Below are 15,844 nucleotides of genomic sequence, written 5' to 3'. Positions count from 1 at the left end.
ATGTAAAATAACAATAAAAGTAATTGTAAAATGTGAAAAGACCCAAACATCAATATAGTGAAATTAAATGCCAATGAAAATAAAATAGTTTCACAGCATACAAAAAATACATCCAAAATGTGAAAAATTCTGGATAGGAAAATGACAGTATTCAAATAGTTAGATGTAACTACCTGTACAGTTGATGACTTGTATATAATCTCCTTTACATTCTTTACCACCACATTCTGGCAATGGATTATTACATTGACGTTTTCTACACATACATGGTGTGTCATCACCATGCATCTTGTTACAGCGCTCCCAGTCTGACCAATTACCAAATCTACCATTTACTGGTATACCATGTAATATGGGACAACTTGACATATCTTGGTGCCAATGTGCTATATTAACACTGAATACAATTGTATATACATTAGACCAGTATATTATTTATTATTATACATTTGTCACCGTAAGTTGCGGTATTGCACTGGGTATTTGCATCCTACCATATTAGGAAATGCAAATTTCAAATATGGAACAATTACACACGTAAGCAAACATGGCAGCCCACAGGGCTTGACCGATCCCACACAAAGAAGTTCGCTAAATCTGTTTTATACTTGTTGGATTTCAGCATTTCCGTGATGTATTCTTGACAGGAAAAGATGTATAATAAGGTTATTACAAGGAAACCCAAAGTTTGCACAAACACAGTATATGGTTGCATCGTTGGACACTGCACATCAGTCGATACTCTCTGCACTGTATTCATGCATACTTTGTGGTATCCTCGTCATAACCTCACATTAACATGTCTATTAATTAATAACACTGCTGTCAGTGAAAAACAACAAAACAAGGTCCCAAAATTCAGAATATGGTAATTTATTGTTCAGAAGAGTACTCTTTTAATGATATGAATTTTAGCATTTAGTAGTCATGTTTTGCCATGGTTACATAACTTTCCCTTATTCATATACATCCAGCACTGTGTTTCCAATTGACAGTGCTCAATATTTTGTTGAGTGAATTCGTTTTTAATTCACACATTATTACCCATTGATGTCACTATGTTAGTTTATGAACATCAATTTTGACAAAACGTCAAAAATATTCAGGATTTTCTTACCTTTCATCGTAAGTAACACATTGTCCCAATGAACCCAATTTAGAATCCCAGCCACAATAAGGATCCATAGCATCCAGACATCTCCTAAAATCACCAATTTAATTATTTTGGTCAAAGACATTAACTAGAGTATACTAATTTTCTGTTTTAGTAACAGATATTGTACATTTATAAGTTCCTTAACAGGAATATATTCAAATTGTACTCTACAGAAAAGTGTAAATTATACTTTTTCTCTCTATCAACTGACCTTTTGGAACTGTACGTGTGACAGCGATGTACTGAAATTTTCATTATTCCACTTTCAGAACCAACATAGAGGGCACCCTATAAAAAAAAAAACAATCTATGTGACCTAAGGCATATCAAAGATACTCATAAATGATTTTATGAAGTCACTTCAAGGATAATGTATAAACTGAAGTATGTTTAATATACAGTTTACTGATCAAACCACTTGTAACCCAGAGAACTGGGCAAGGAACTTTCTTGTTATGTATCTGTGTTGAAATATACATGATTCTGAGAAATATTGCACAATCGTTCCATATATTAAATTAGTATCGGTAATTTCTAATAAGGTAAATATTCTGTGCAAAAAACATCACCATACATAATTATATACATCAAGCACTGTTACATAATTTGTTTACATTTTTGCCAACAGCATGCAAATGTTTGGTAACAATGTTGCTTACTGATCAGAACTAGTTCCTAGATTTACTGTGACAACATTTCCTGTGGTTTTAACAGAGACACATGTATATTTAATACAACAGCAGCAATTAAACAATGCTGTTATTATACATTTGTGTGTGAGCGACCGGTTCTTGCCAACTAGTCACTGTACATGTACATGTGTGCAAAACATGAACAAGTGCAACAGTCTATAGAACAATATCATATCATATGAGAAAACTTAAGGGCATGCTTCAGCACTTGACAACAGCATCTGAAGATTTATCATATTATTAAAATCAAATTACTAATTTAAAAGAAAGTATAAGAAAGCTTTATTCAAATTTATGTTTTTTTTATGCACTGAAATAAAAATGTTGTATTACCTGAGAGCTGAGTAACTTGATATTTTTAACTGGTTGTAAATCACCATCCTATCAATGAATTGAGAAATACATATTATATGACATTCTATTATTTGAACCTCTCGATTGAAGTCATATGAATGAGGAGAATCAATGTAAACTTACATCAAATGGATGGATTTCTTCTACCACACAGGAGTCTGTTTTACCAATTGGTTTGCTCACTTTCTTTATGATACCAGATTCTATGTATTAAAAGATATTGGAAAAGTGGACATTACATAAGGACTGACCAGAGACTATTATATTCCAAATGACACAACCAGAAATAGTAATTTTTAATGTGCCATAAAATCAAAACATAATTGTGAAAATACGGCATCAATTCATTGTACACAGATGGCACCGGATCCAACTGGCCAACTGTCACCAGCACACACCATCCCACTGGCAAACTACTACCAGTAAACACCCTCTCAGTGACCAACTGGCATTACCACACACTGTTCTGGATTACCTCCACAACTATGTGATTCTACAAGCACCTGCCATCCCACTGGCCAAATACCACACCCTTCCCACCTATCAAATCTTACGCATCATTAGCCCTACCTGATTACCACAACACACCCCATCAGCAAACTGTCATTTTCACTATAACTAATCTGTCAATTGGAATCCAAACTAACCACTCCACCCTAAAGTTCTCACACACTTTTCACCATCTACTGGGTACATACTTTCAAACTTCTAACTCTGAAAACATAATTACAACCTACATACCTGTACCAATAAACATGACATGAAATGTTTGATGTTTTCCTCTCACAATATCCACAACTATATCAGTAAACCTACAAAAATACAATGATTCACATAATATTTCAAATAGAATTAACAAATATGGGTACATGAATAAGTACTGGTAGGTTTGATTGCTGGAGGTAGTATTTTCATTACATCATACCTTTCATCATGTTTTTGTTCATAATATAATGGTACAGCTTGTGTAGGTTGTACAGCGTCATCCATCAATTGATACTTTCTAGCATCTTCTAACTTCCTCACAGTTTGTTGTGGTTTACCGTAATCTGGACCCATTGTATCACACTGCAAAAGTACAACATAACGCAAACAAATATTGAAACAATTCATGATCTTCCAATTTTCATAAATTTCAATGTTAAAGAAAAATCTTGAAATTGTTAAGCAGCAAATATTTATCACACCAATAAGTTAATTCATTTATTTATTTTAGGTAAAATTGCTCATAATTTTGTTTAAAAAAAGTTTCTATTTATGAAAAATAACAAAGGTTTATTTTGGCGTTTAAAGGGTGAATCGATTGATTAATTTAATTAATTAGAACAATTGAACCATTTTGAACGTCAATGTCAACTTTGGCCACTATCCTCAAAATATTTCTGTATAGTCTGCTTCTGAAATCTTGATAGAAATCGAAAAACCTTTCAATCAAAACCTAAAAGCCAATGTCAGTATGATTCAAAATTAAGTTGAAATTTACAGAAAATTTGATAAAATTTTTGGCAGGAATAAAAAATAACTACCATAGTCAACAAAAGGTTTATGGATTACATCATGTTAATGTCACTAGTACTAAATATGGAGTCTGGGTTTAAAACCAAAACATAGTTGAACTCTGGTGACCTTGCCCTTTGTTATATAATATAATTCCCTTTATCATAGTTTGTTTCAATATAAATATGCATTGTCATAATTAATTTTGAATACAAACAAGTTTTGGGGTTGAACCAACAGTGGGGAATCATTCTACCGAATGTCCTTAAAAGATGTAAATATCTTACAAAAACAATGGTGCCTTATTTGTTTAATTATTTTAAGGGACATAATTTCCAGCTTTCTTCAAAGTAATTCAGATATTTTAGTATAAAAACAAATGTCTCATTGAAAAAAAAAAGTGCTGCATTTAGATGTGAATAGATTCATAAAACATGCAAGATAACAGAAAATTTTAGCTGGCTTTAGTCCAAGTATTTTGTACAAGTGTCTGTCAAAAATTAATGATTCACTGAGACAAATATGAACTGCCTCATTGTGTGACTACTGTATTATATGAAAAGTAAAAAAATACACTCTTTATGAATAGCTATCATGTTGCAAGCTCTGCTTTGTATGCAAATCAACTTAAATAGTTAGTTGGTGTCCAGTGGAGGGAGAAGTCAACAGTACTGTTGCTTCCTGAGAATCTACATCTTCAAACACTGCAATCTTTGAAGTGTGTTTTTAAACTAGTATTATAAAAACTCTATCATTCTGTTCTAATAGCTGAAACATAATCCTGTGAGTTTTCATTTGTCGAATGAACTGTTTGTCAAATACAGAATACATATATTTTAGAATATTTTTCTTTTTAAAATGTGGATGAAATGTTTTGCTTTTAATGTATTTTTTATGTATTGTTTTTGATTTGATAACTTTGAACTAAACAGATTTTCTATTAGCTTCAGATCTTGATCAAAGTTTGGCACTCAGTTCATAGGAGTGCTTATATTGATTTTCTGACATCTTGTTTTCTGTAAAGAATTTATTGGTAGGTTTGCAAATGTGTATCAGACTGTGCAATCTCTCCATGAGTTGGTTTTGAAACCCAGTATGGGATTCTGAGATACATTACTAAGGATATTATTACAAGATAAATCATTTGCTTCATTGAACACATACAACAATGCATATTTCCACTGAGATCAGTGACCTTTGATGTGTATCACCAGTGATCAGTCAAGTAGAAACAGTCAAAATATTTTATCAGATTTTCTCAATTTTTGCATATTTTCATACAGGACATCTGTTGTTCAAACTCAGGGAAGACTTTATACTGATGAATAAGGTGACCAAGTTTGATAAAGTTTGGAATAGAATTAGTAAAGTTATTATGCACACAATAACAATTATTAACGACGACGACGACGACAACAACAACGACGACAACGCTGGACAAAATTTTTGATGGTACGGGCAAGGTAAAAAATAAGGTTATAAAACCAATGAGACCAACACAGGAAACTCAATATTTCCATGCATCAACTTCACTTTCTCTGGTTGATCACAAACACTAAGTAAATTCAGTCACACTTACCTGAAAGTCTGGTTCAGGGTTATTTATTTTAACCCATGCTGACTGCGCATTTTCTTGGTATTTGAAATCCCCAGTAAATGTATCATGTATGTTTTTTGTATCATACACGCATACTGCTGAACCATGTATACTATTTCTAAAATTTGATAGACAATAAACAAAGTTTTAACTATTACTGTGAATTACTTTTAGAATTTAGTTTTTGCTAAATACCTTAATTAGATTAGACACATGTACAGTAATTCATTTTTCCAAATTTATAACATGCAAACCATAAGGCAGAAAACTAATTTGATTTTATCTTTGTTCATTTAACTCTGCAAAACTTATTTAAAAATGAAAATAAATTACTCTTCAGTAACAGAAATCATTCACAGTTTTGAGCATCAATTAACTTCAGACCAATGGCATCAATTCAGCTTGTTTGACAAGTATAACATTATGATAAGTGTACTTTAAAAAAGTGCTTTTTTTTCAAATTATGGTCATTTATCTTATAAACTTATCAGATTTCATACCAAAAATGAAGAGGTAAAATTATTATTGGTTTTCAACTGTGCAAAAATAATATTGTTTTTTTGAAGCACATAAACAAAATGTACCATACCATTTTTATTGGCTGCTTACACTATGTAGGGACATAGAGCCCAACAGGTCAACAATGTGCCACCTCACCTATCTAATCAGTACCAAAGTTTCCAGCCCACTGGAACACATCGATATACAGATATGCTAGACAGATCACATTAGAAGTCATAGGTTGCACTGATAAAAAGTAGTTGTGAGCATCACCAACAAATTCATTTGTATTTAAGATACAACACTTGCATGCATCTCATAGAAAATACTCTACATGCTTGTTTCACCAGATTGAATGTTTGAGGGTTTAGTGACTTTACATAAAATGTAATAGTAAACCATCAACATCTTCCAAGTACTAACTCAAAACATAATACCATTACTCACTTGACTGTTGTAAAAACTGCATAAGTCAAGTTTTCTTCTTCAATATAAAATGTACCCTCTGTAACGAGAAAGACACTTGTAAGAAGTTCAGGCAAGAGTTCTTTTGGGCCCCAACACCTATAAATCGATCTTGAGAGGCGAATGCAATTACATTGAAGCTGGAGTGTTAGGGTTTAGGTTAGGGGCCTTATGGAACTCTTTCTGAAATTCAGATAACGAAACACAAAAACTATTTTGCCTATACAACTTGCCCCAAATTATGTTGTACTATTTGAGATGAATGATGAAATAACACCATCAAGTGATCGACTATAGAAATTATAAAGAAGAAACCTAAGATATATTGGTGTGAATTTTTAAAAACTTACGTAATTCATCAAAATAAAATGGAAATTCTCCAGGAAGTGAGCAATTTAAACGTGCTTTAGTAAAAGTTGTCCAGTTATCCTCCAGTAAAAAGTGACCTCCAGAATCATTCTATGGGATAAATTTACAATATATTTTAATTACAAGACTATAAAGTGTGATGTGGTTACAGCTTACTGTCACTACTATATTGTGTGAAATGTGTGGAGCGAATGCCTCCCAAATGTATCAAATGATTTGATTTTGAACTAAATTTTCTTTTTTTACAGCTCAAAAATGCTGATCTTTCGAAGGGGAATATGGCATTGAAATATCCTTCTTCATCAAAATTGACCAATCATATACAGCACATTATTAAAAGTGAAAAAATTCCAAAAAACTACATTTGTTGAATCATACACAATGTTTTGACACTATTACATTTGTTTGTCCTGTTTTTATGTTCCATTTCACAGGATCTCACAGTGAACAGAATATAGTCTATTCTCTGGGGTGGAGCTATGTCACAAAGCGTTCTATGTTTCTAAGACATACATCACTGTACCATGTATTTCTATAGGTTTTGCACATGCTCCTGTGGAATGCCGGTTGAAGAGATTGTGAAAACAGCTCAAGTCAAAGAACAGCACAAACTCAATTTTGAAGTAATCCTGAGCAACCAAATTTTTATATGTTGCATATGTAAGGATAATCTAATTACACAGTTCAGGAGGGTCTCAACAACGTATCTCAAACAACAGTTTTCTGAGAGTTTTCGGCATTTGTTTTCACTGTGATGGTTGCCAGGTGGTGAAAATGTTCATATGTCTGTCCCCTAGAATGGCCAGCTAAAATGCTGACAGTTTTGCTGAACACATCTTAAGGTAGATATGTGATTAGAGCTACCGATAGTTGGGTCTAGTTTAGTATAATTTTTTTATTTTCACTTTATTATTTCTACATCTTAGTAAATGAAGCAATATATATTGCAGTAAGACTAACAATTTTCAATACAAAATTTATGATGTAGAGTACTAGGCAAGTATTGTCAGTAAAGAAAATAGTAGAAAGATACACTGTGAGTTTGATTGGTTAGGAATAGTGAAATAATGTATTGTATAGAAATAATTTACCTTGCATACTCTGGCTACTCTGGAATAAATAGTCTGTAAAAAACAAAATAGAAATATATATCAAATATATGTATTAAATTTTTGAAAGTTAGGTTTAGGTTAGGGCAAATCAAGTGATGGAAAACATGTGTATTTTTGGTTAACCAACAACAGTCTTCATTAATCTCTATTTGATCCATATAAATTCCAAAATGTATACAATTACTTCATTAAAATGATGCCAAACAGAAAGGTGAAAGAAAATACACCAAAGTTAGATAAATGGATCAACCTTTAATACTTGTAAAAGTTGAGCACATGGGTTTTGGAAATCAAGTAGAACATAAGAACTTAAGTAATCTTAAATTTATAACAAGGTTGGCATTAAAGTCCCACTTCACAGAATTTACTATATCCCTGTCAATCCTTCCATAGAGCTTCATGATCCTTCATGATAACAATTGTTGGTAAGTTCAAGGAATTATTGTATGCACCATGGAATTATGGGATACCATAACTTTTTAAACTTGACTACTACGGTACTCATTTTTTAAAAATTTTTGTGCCAGGCGACAGTTACGGACATTGAATGTCACTGTTGTCTCTCCTGACTTTTTTTGTATGTGCAAATTGCAAGTGCTAGTGCTGACATTGAAGTCATTTTCTGTTTGGGACTACATGACAGGGCTGTGTGGCCATCTCCCTATCAAATGGCAATTTAATGCGCTATCCTGGCGTCAACCAGGCTCGGTCAAACACAAGCACCTGCAGACCTTAACCAAGGTTCCCCCAAAGTCACATTCGTTAATGAATAAATCTTGGCCAGTGGATTGGCCTTCCCATTGAGTCTGAGGCACACTCACCCAGGGTAGGGGTCAACCCTTTTAATGTTCAGCCTATAGTAGGATTTGAATTTGGGTCTACCGATCATGAGTCTGATGCGACAACCACTATGCTACCAGTGACCGGTTTTTGACTACTACTCATGCTAAAAATTGAAATAAAAATTAATTGAACAAAATTTTTGCACGAACAAACAAATGTCAATAAATGCTTAAGGGTCTTGAGTTGAAACACCTTTAACCTACACGTAATGGCTCTGTCTCAAAATTTACACACAAATAAAAAACTAATTTACTGGAGTCATAATATTAGTAAATTAATATTAAGAGCATATTTCAGAATAAAACATAAAGCAAGTATAAATGTATACAAATCATTTTTTACATCTATCAGTTTTGTGGTGACTTTTTCCCAAAGCACGTAATATGAATATATATAATGTGCATGATATATGCCTTGGTGGCACATTGCTTCACACATGCAAATCATATCACAAAATAAATGTTGAAAGATGGAATTTGGTGAACAGTATACAGTCAATTACACGACGGTCATAAAACATTTTAAGTGGTGTATTTAATATACTTGGGGAGGGGGGGGGGGGTAATACTTGTTTTGTTTATTAATATTGCAGGCAAACCATAGGCTTTATTGTCACCAAAACACTGTCCCAACCAGTAAGATCGAAATTTTAGTTTGACTTTAGTTGCGACTGTAATTACACTCAGACTTTGCAATCCCTAAAACAACTTTCACACAGAAATAAAGTACTTTCTAACAAATATAAGAAATGAAAACAGAGAAGTCATTAAATTTTAGAGAAAGGAAATGAGTTTTCATGCATGATTTGAGATAATTTGATACATGAAAGCCTCAAGTATGGAACAAACAATGGTACGATTGAGACTTAACAGCACAGGCACTATATTTCACACCTAAGACTGTCAGCGACTCAACTATTAGGTGGAAACCAAGCCAGACATAAACATTGATAAAGACTATGTAGACCAGTGTGCCCTCTTAACTGATATGACATGCCACTGATGCAAAAACATTTGCAACTAGTTGTGCTGATTTTTTGATATAGTGATCTTGAAAAAATCTTATTAGTAATGGAATTTGTAATTTGGTAAAATAAAAGTTGCTTTTTGTAAAAACAAGGTTTTCTGAAGCAAAAACATTTTTTATTGTGCCTCCTATACAGTTGCAAACAATTTTAATTTTTCTTGTAGACCAACATCCCCATCAGTCAAGAATCTGACTCACCTTGATTTTGACTCAGGATCCCAACAAAATCAGTCTATCAAATTTCTGAGATGACTTTTTTCACACCTGGTTCTTTTTACTATTGACATTTACCAGGTATATGATTAAACCCTGACCAGGATGGTTATCATCAATCCAATTCATACAAAAGCAGTCGTTTAAAGTTACATTTCAATTTTGCAAATCTGTGACCAATACATACATCATCAAATGTGAGATTGTGGAGGAATTAGCTTCAGAATATGAATTCAAATGGGCAATTAGCTAGATTTGTAAACAACAGACATGCACCAAATTAGAAGGCTTTGTTTATCCTTGAAGATCCGTTACATGTACATTTTAGATATGTTGGTCTCAAAATTAAGACCCTCCAGTACTCTCAAAATAAAATGGGTGGGAAAGTAAGGGTAGGATATATACTTTCAATATAATTTTTACATTTTTTATGTATTAAGCTTGTTCTGGGAGTGATATTTTACATATTAGCAAAATGGGAATGTGATTTTAAGAAGGTTTGGACCAATTCAAAAACTAAATATCATTTTTTTCATACTGTCAATAATATGAGATAATAATACACTTACAATAATGAAGCTGAAAATTGCAGTCAATGAATTTTTTACAAAACAAGAATTTGATCATAGAAAAAGATCAGATTTCCAATTGCTTCTAATGTAGAATGTATTTCTTCATATCTCAATGTTTTGCTCAGTGACATTATAAAGTTGTTACTGATATGAATCCTAATATCAGTACTGGTATACTTTTATATTTATTAACTTTACTTACTTTGTTTACAATGTGATAAAATGAATGGGAATTTAACTCTCATTAAATACAAATGTCTAAAACTTCAAAATTGATGCTTGCAACTGGTAGAATGTATTGGGTTGTGGGTAAATCACTGATTTTCAACACACATCTTGCACATATGTGGCGCAACTACTACTGCCCTTAAATAAATCACATAATACCGTAACCTAAATTATTCAGGTCTATTCCACAGATTGTAATCAGATCAACTTGATCAAGACTGTGCAGCCAATAAAGTATAAAGCTATATTTAGGAATATGTTTCTGGTCAAACCAAAACATCCTCCTAACTATTTGTGTTCCAATTAAACAGACAAATTTTTAGAAAATAGAAATTCATTATATACAGCTCTCATACATCACTGGTTCAAATCTAAGATACAGTACATGTCTGAAGTGGTGAGGTATCTGAAGGGCGCCCTCAACGCCGAAGGTGTCTTAAACAGCCATTATTTATTAGTTTATCAAGCAGTTTTTGATTGGTTTTGACAGAAACATTTACAAAGTCAATACCAGTACTAGCAATCATGTAGGGTGGCAAATTTACAAAGTCAATACTAGTTTTACCAAACACAGGGTGGTGAGAAGTATTAATGGGGGGAGGGGATAGGCTGGTGAGAAGTATTAATGGGGGAGGGGGACATGTCTGAATTCTTGTTTTTCTTATTTTCAGCATATTACTGGGTTATGATGAGGAGGCTTGATTACCCTGATTAATATGTATAATATGCTGGTTCTTTAATAGATATATATTTTCAGTACACCAACATAAAACTCTCTTCTATTCTGTAAATGATGCCCTTTGATTGAGCATTTAATATGTATAATAAAGTGTTCTGATTTGCTCTCTTAGTAGCGTATGCACTTAAATTACACATATGCTTTTATGATCAAAATAAGTAATATTTTAATGGCTCATCATACAATTTAAGCAATCTTTGGGTTCATAGTGGAGATGCTCTTCTAATAGAACAAATATAGTATGTAAAAGAGGAAACATTTCTATGGTTGCAAGACAAGTGCATTTCTATGGTTACAAGACAAGTGCATTTCTATGGTTACAAGACAAGTACATTATTTAGGGTGGCTTGTGGGAACATTGCTTTACACTTGACTTAGGAATGTTAAATAGACTCTTTTTAAGACCCTAACAAAACATACTTGTACTTGATCAATTTGTTGACTTTAAAAGAGAATGAACTTGACATTAAACAACTAGGAGTTAAGACATCTGTGTTCTGTTATTGTACTACACACATGTTCTATTGTTATCAGAAATAATGACCCAACTAGATGTCCCAGCAAATTTGATTAAAGTATATTTGAGTTTGAAAGTAACCAACAAAGGTCAAAGAATAAATATCGTGCTAAACAAAAAACACACAAAGGCTTGGTTCAAACTCAGAGTTCACACAACAAATGTGGTGATTTACATGCTACCCATTGAGCTATCTGTAATATGATTTTGATCATTGCTCGTTGGCTACAAGATGTTTCGCATTAGATCATGAATATTCATCAAAATGATCTTTAAGAAGATCTTGCATACAGGGTCCATCTGCTACGATTTCAGTATGAAAATGAGAACAGTGTAGCACTGTGTACTTCATTCACATCATAAACATTCCAGGTTTTATAGCATATTCCATTTAAAAATAGGGGTGGTTTTCTTTGCTATTAAAATTTTGTGCAGAATTAAATGCCTTCCAAAGCAGAGAATTTCCCTAAAACATATTTTTATGTTTTGGGCAGTGTGTTTTAAAGTTTTTGAACTTATTTGGATATAAAGTTCCCCCTACGATGAAATGTAAAAATTTGCGGCCTTAACATTTTATCTCAGGTCCAACTTGTATAGCTTTATCCCATACTTCAACCAATCAGAGTGAGCCACAGTAAAACGCCATAAAGTTTGTAAGATATAATATGATTGGTTGCATATTTAATTAGATAATTATTTAACATTCAGATTGAACCTGTCCAGTTTGAATTTCAATATGAGCTTTGAATTTCCATATGTAGGCATGAAAAGTGAAAAACACATCACTCAGAAACAAATATTTATAGTATACCTTTCCACAGTTCATATACTCTACTGCTGTCTCTCGAAAGTAAAAATAAATATATGATCCAATTTCATAAGACGACACAAAGTTGGGATCTGTAAATAAATAAAATTAAGATTTTATTTATAAATCCTATAGTTGTGAATGTAAATTCATAATTATCAAGATTTATATATCTTAATGTCTCTAACTCTTAAAAAAAATATTATAAATGGGTTTTAAATGGAGTCTTCCACAAAGAAATTGAGTTCGTTTATCTATTTATAAATGGTTGACAAGGTTACAGCATGTGCATGAAATGAGGACTGGATCATGGCAGGAATGTCATGATGACCTGACTGACAGTTCAATTGTCCTTTAACTGATTGTAACTGATTATAGGGACAGTTAAGTAAACATGTTATTGCAAAATGTTTGGAGCTTTTCAATTCAAAAGTTAAACGTTAAAAGTTCACAAACTCAGAACCTCTGTCATGAATAGTTCCTGACATTCAAGTAATTTTTTTGATAGATCAAAAATTCTATTAAATTATTTGACGATAACATTACAATTATATACTTAACATAAACAAAACTATGATGAAATAAATTTATTCGAAATTCTACTAGGACAGACCATATACATGTGATGTAACTCAACCAAAACATAATGTCTGTGTATACAATCATATTAATATAAGTTAACATAAGTTTGCATACTTTCATCAATCCTTTAAAACTTCATAAATTTCTAAGAATTGTTTTTAGAAATTACTAGAAATTGCTAGTGACAGAAAGGGTAATATGCAAATTGTACGCAAATCTCCTTTCAATAGTCCAAAACCAGCAATTTTGTTTGCTGTCCCAATGCATCTGAGACTTGCTGAAAAGTTGTTTTATTTTGTAATTATTATGGAGTCAAAAAAGTATTGTATCAAATCATTTTGGCTCCAGTTATTATAAACCTACCAATCTTTAATATTTTTAATATTTAATAATAATTTTGTTTGGTAGCATGGCTGAGTTTTTGAGTTTCAGGAGTTTACATCTATCTCTGATTCATTACGCTATTGGATATATATAGAATACTAAAATATGATTCAACATGGTCTCAATGTGTGTAATAATGGAGCAGAAATATTTGACAAAAAATTCATTTTGCGTTCACTGCAAGAGATTGCATCATATGCGAAATTTAAATTAAGTGCATTTTCAACGCCTGGCAACCATCACGGTGAAAACATCGGCCGAAAACTGTCAGAAAATGATACTTAGATAGTTGTTGAGACTACCCTGAACAGTGTAACACAATTACCACAACATATGCAACATATATAAATTTAGTTGCTCAGGATTGGAGCCCATAAAAAGACATGGTACAGTGGAGCACGTTTATCTTAGCAACAAAAAATGTTCTGTGACACAGCTCCACTTTTGGGAATTGAGAAGCTCTGGTTCATTCATTCCAAGATGTGCCCGACCTATTTCACTAGATATCAAATATCAACAGAGAACTAGAACAAATGTCAAATGTTAATCCAAAGATGAAACAAACAAGAGTTCAGACTACCGGGGTATATCAAATAAACTACATCAGTATGGGTTTGAACTCGGGTAACATAAATCTAATACTGCATAGTTGGCAATAACCACCATTAGACTGCACAATTCTCTTCTACGGATAGTCCCATAGCAATGTACCAGTAATTACCATCCTTTTGAAGCAGACTGCACAGTTCTATTTTATGGATAATTCCATAGTTGACCATAACCTCTATTTTGAAATAGTCTGCACAGTTCTATTCCATGTATACTCCTGAATTAGACTTGCACCTTCCTATCCTATCAATACTCGTGAATAGGGGATTTTCCGTACATTTGCGAGATCTCGCGAGATGTATGAAAAACGCGCGTCGAACGATTTGATTTTGAACTAGAATTTCTTTATTTCATAACTTACACCGACCGGCCGATCTTCGACAGAGGAATATTGCTTCCGAATACCCTTACTTAATCGAAACTGCCTATCATCAAATGTGTAGTAGTAGTAGTAGTCCAGAGTTTTAAATCCGGTTTGGTCCCCGAAGACGAGGGTGGCCGGATTCACCTTTAATAAACTAGTGGCAATTTAAGGTTTTTTGGAGCATGAGATAATTGGCCGGATGCCCTTCCTGACACCAATCCACTGTTTCGGCAGTGGGCCTAGCCTTTGAGGGCAACACCCATCATGCAAGGCAGCATGTGTAGAGGTATGTGCTATACATGACCTGGTCTGAAAGCATCATATGACTCATAACAGACTGTGTTCAGGAAAGAACCACTTGGTCAAGGATGGGGTGATCAGCACTTAAGTATACCCCTACATACCCCTGTACAGCACATTATTAAGCATGGAAATGTCCCCAAAATACTTTCGCGTTTGTCGAATCCCACGCGATGTTTGACGCCACTACGACGCTATGACCTTTGTTTGTCCTGTTTTTACGTTCGATTTCACGCACAACGCGTGATTCTCGCAGTGTACGGAAAATGGTCTATTAGCCTGCAAAGTTTTATTGGAGAAGTTTAGATACTCCTATTGTTGTTGTCATTGTCCTCAACTATTAATAATTAGACTGCACAGTTCTAAGTGTTGGTGAATTTTCTATACTGCAGTTATTCAAAGTGCTCTCATAATTTGCACTTACCACTTAACCATTTTGAATTAGACTGCACTGTTCGAAGTGTTGGTAAGTTTCCTTGTACATGTACTCTTTTAATGACTGGATCTCTAGCTGTAAAGTCAGTGACAGTACCACTATAGACATCACCGGTAGATGCGACCAGTGCTGTGTTGTTATGATATGGATCATAAGGACACTTAGATGTACCATGCACACTGTGTAGTACTTTACTAATATTAGCGATCTGAAACAAAATTAAGTCATTCAGTCACTTTGCATAAAGTCTTGCAACAAAATGTTTAATGTAAACTGTCCATTGTATTTCAGTACCAGTTGATAGTATATTAGGAAAGCAACTGTATATACATGAAAATCAAACATTTACAAGTAATTGTATTACATAATCCGTGATAGTTAACAAGTTTAAGAAATATAGTTTTGTTTATCATAATATAGTTCGGACATGAATGGTCAAAACATGTCTCAGATATGGATTCAGAACTGCATTTGTTAAAA

At 33.1% G+C, this 15,844-nt stretch overlaps 1 protein-coding gene across 3 annotated transcripts in view; it reads right to left on the bottom strand.

Moving 5' to 3' along the window:
• LOC100329102 (semaphorin 5A-like protein) overlaps window positions 1-15,844 on the bottom strand; it is a 74,287-nt gene that overhangs the window by 21,862 nt on the left and 36,581 nt on the right. For 2 of the 3 annotated variants that reach the window (XM_085494774.1, XM_085494775.1), the window contains 13 exons: window positions 15,353-15,572; window positions 12,693-12,781; window positions 7,723-7,755; window positions 6,613-6,721; window positions 6,245-6,302; window positions 5,279-5,414; window positions 3,128-3,270; window positions 2,944-3,014; window positions 2,326-2,405; window positions 2,182-2,229; window positions 1,368-1,444; window positions 1,118-1,201; window positions 174-397 (listed from right to left, as the gene is read on the bottom strand). In XM_085494774.1, the coding sequence (XP_085350900.1) occupies window positions 174-397; window positions 1,118-1,201; window positions 1,368-1,444; window positions 2,182-2,229; window positions 2,326-2,405; window positions 2,944-3,014; window positions 3,128-3,270; window positions 5,279-5,414; window positions 6,245-6,302; window positions 6,613-6,721; window positions 7,723-7,755; window positions 12,693-12,781; window positions 15,353-15,572 (1,372 nt within the window). 3 annotated transcript variants of the gene reach the window in all.

The sequence above is a fragment of the Saccoglossus kowalevskii genome, chromosome 21 (assembly GCF_978046115.1).
Source record: "Saccoglossus kowalevskii chromosome 21, keSacKowa6.1, whole genome shotgun sequence".
In the NCBI taxonomy this organism is placed as follows: domain Eukaryota; kingdom Metazoa; phylum Hemichordata; class Enteropneusta; family Harrimaniidae; genus Saccoglossus; species Saccoglossus kowalevskii.
The sequence above is the reverse complement of the archived record's forward strand: the minus strand, read 5'-3'. Positions and strand labels throughout refer to the sequence as shown.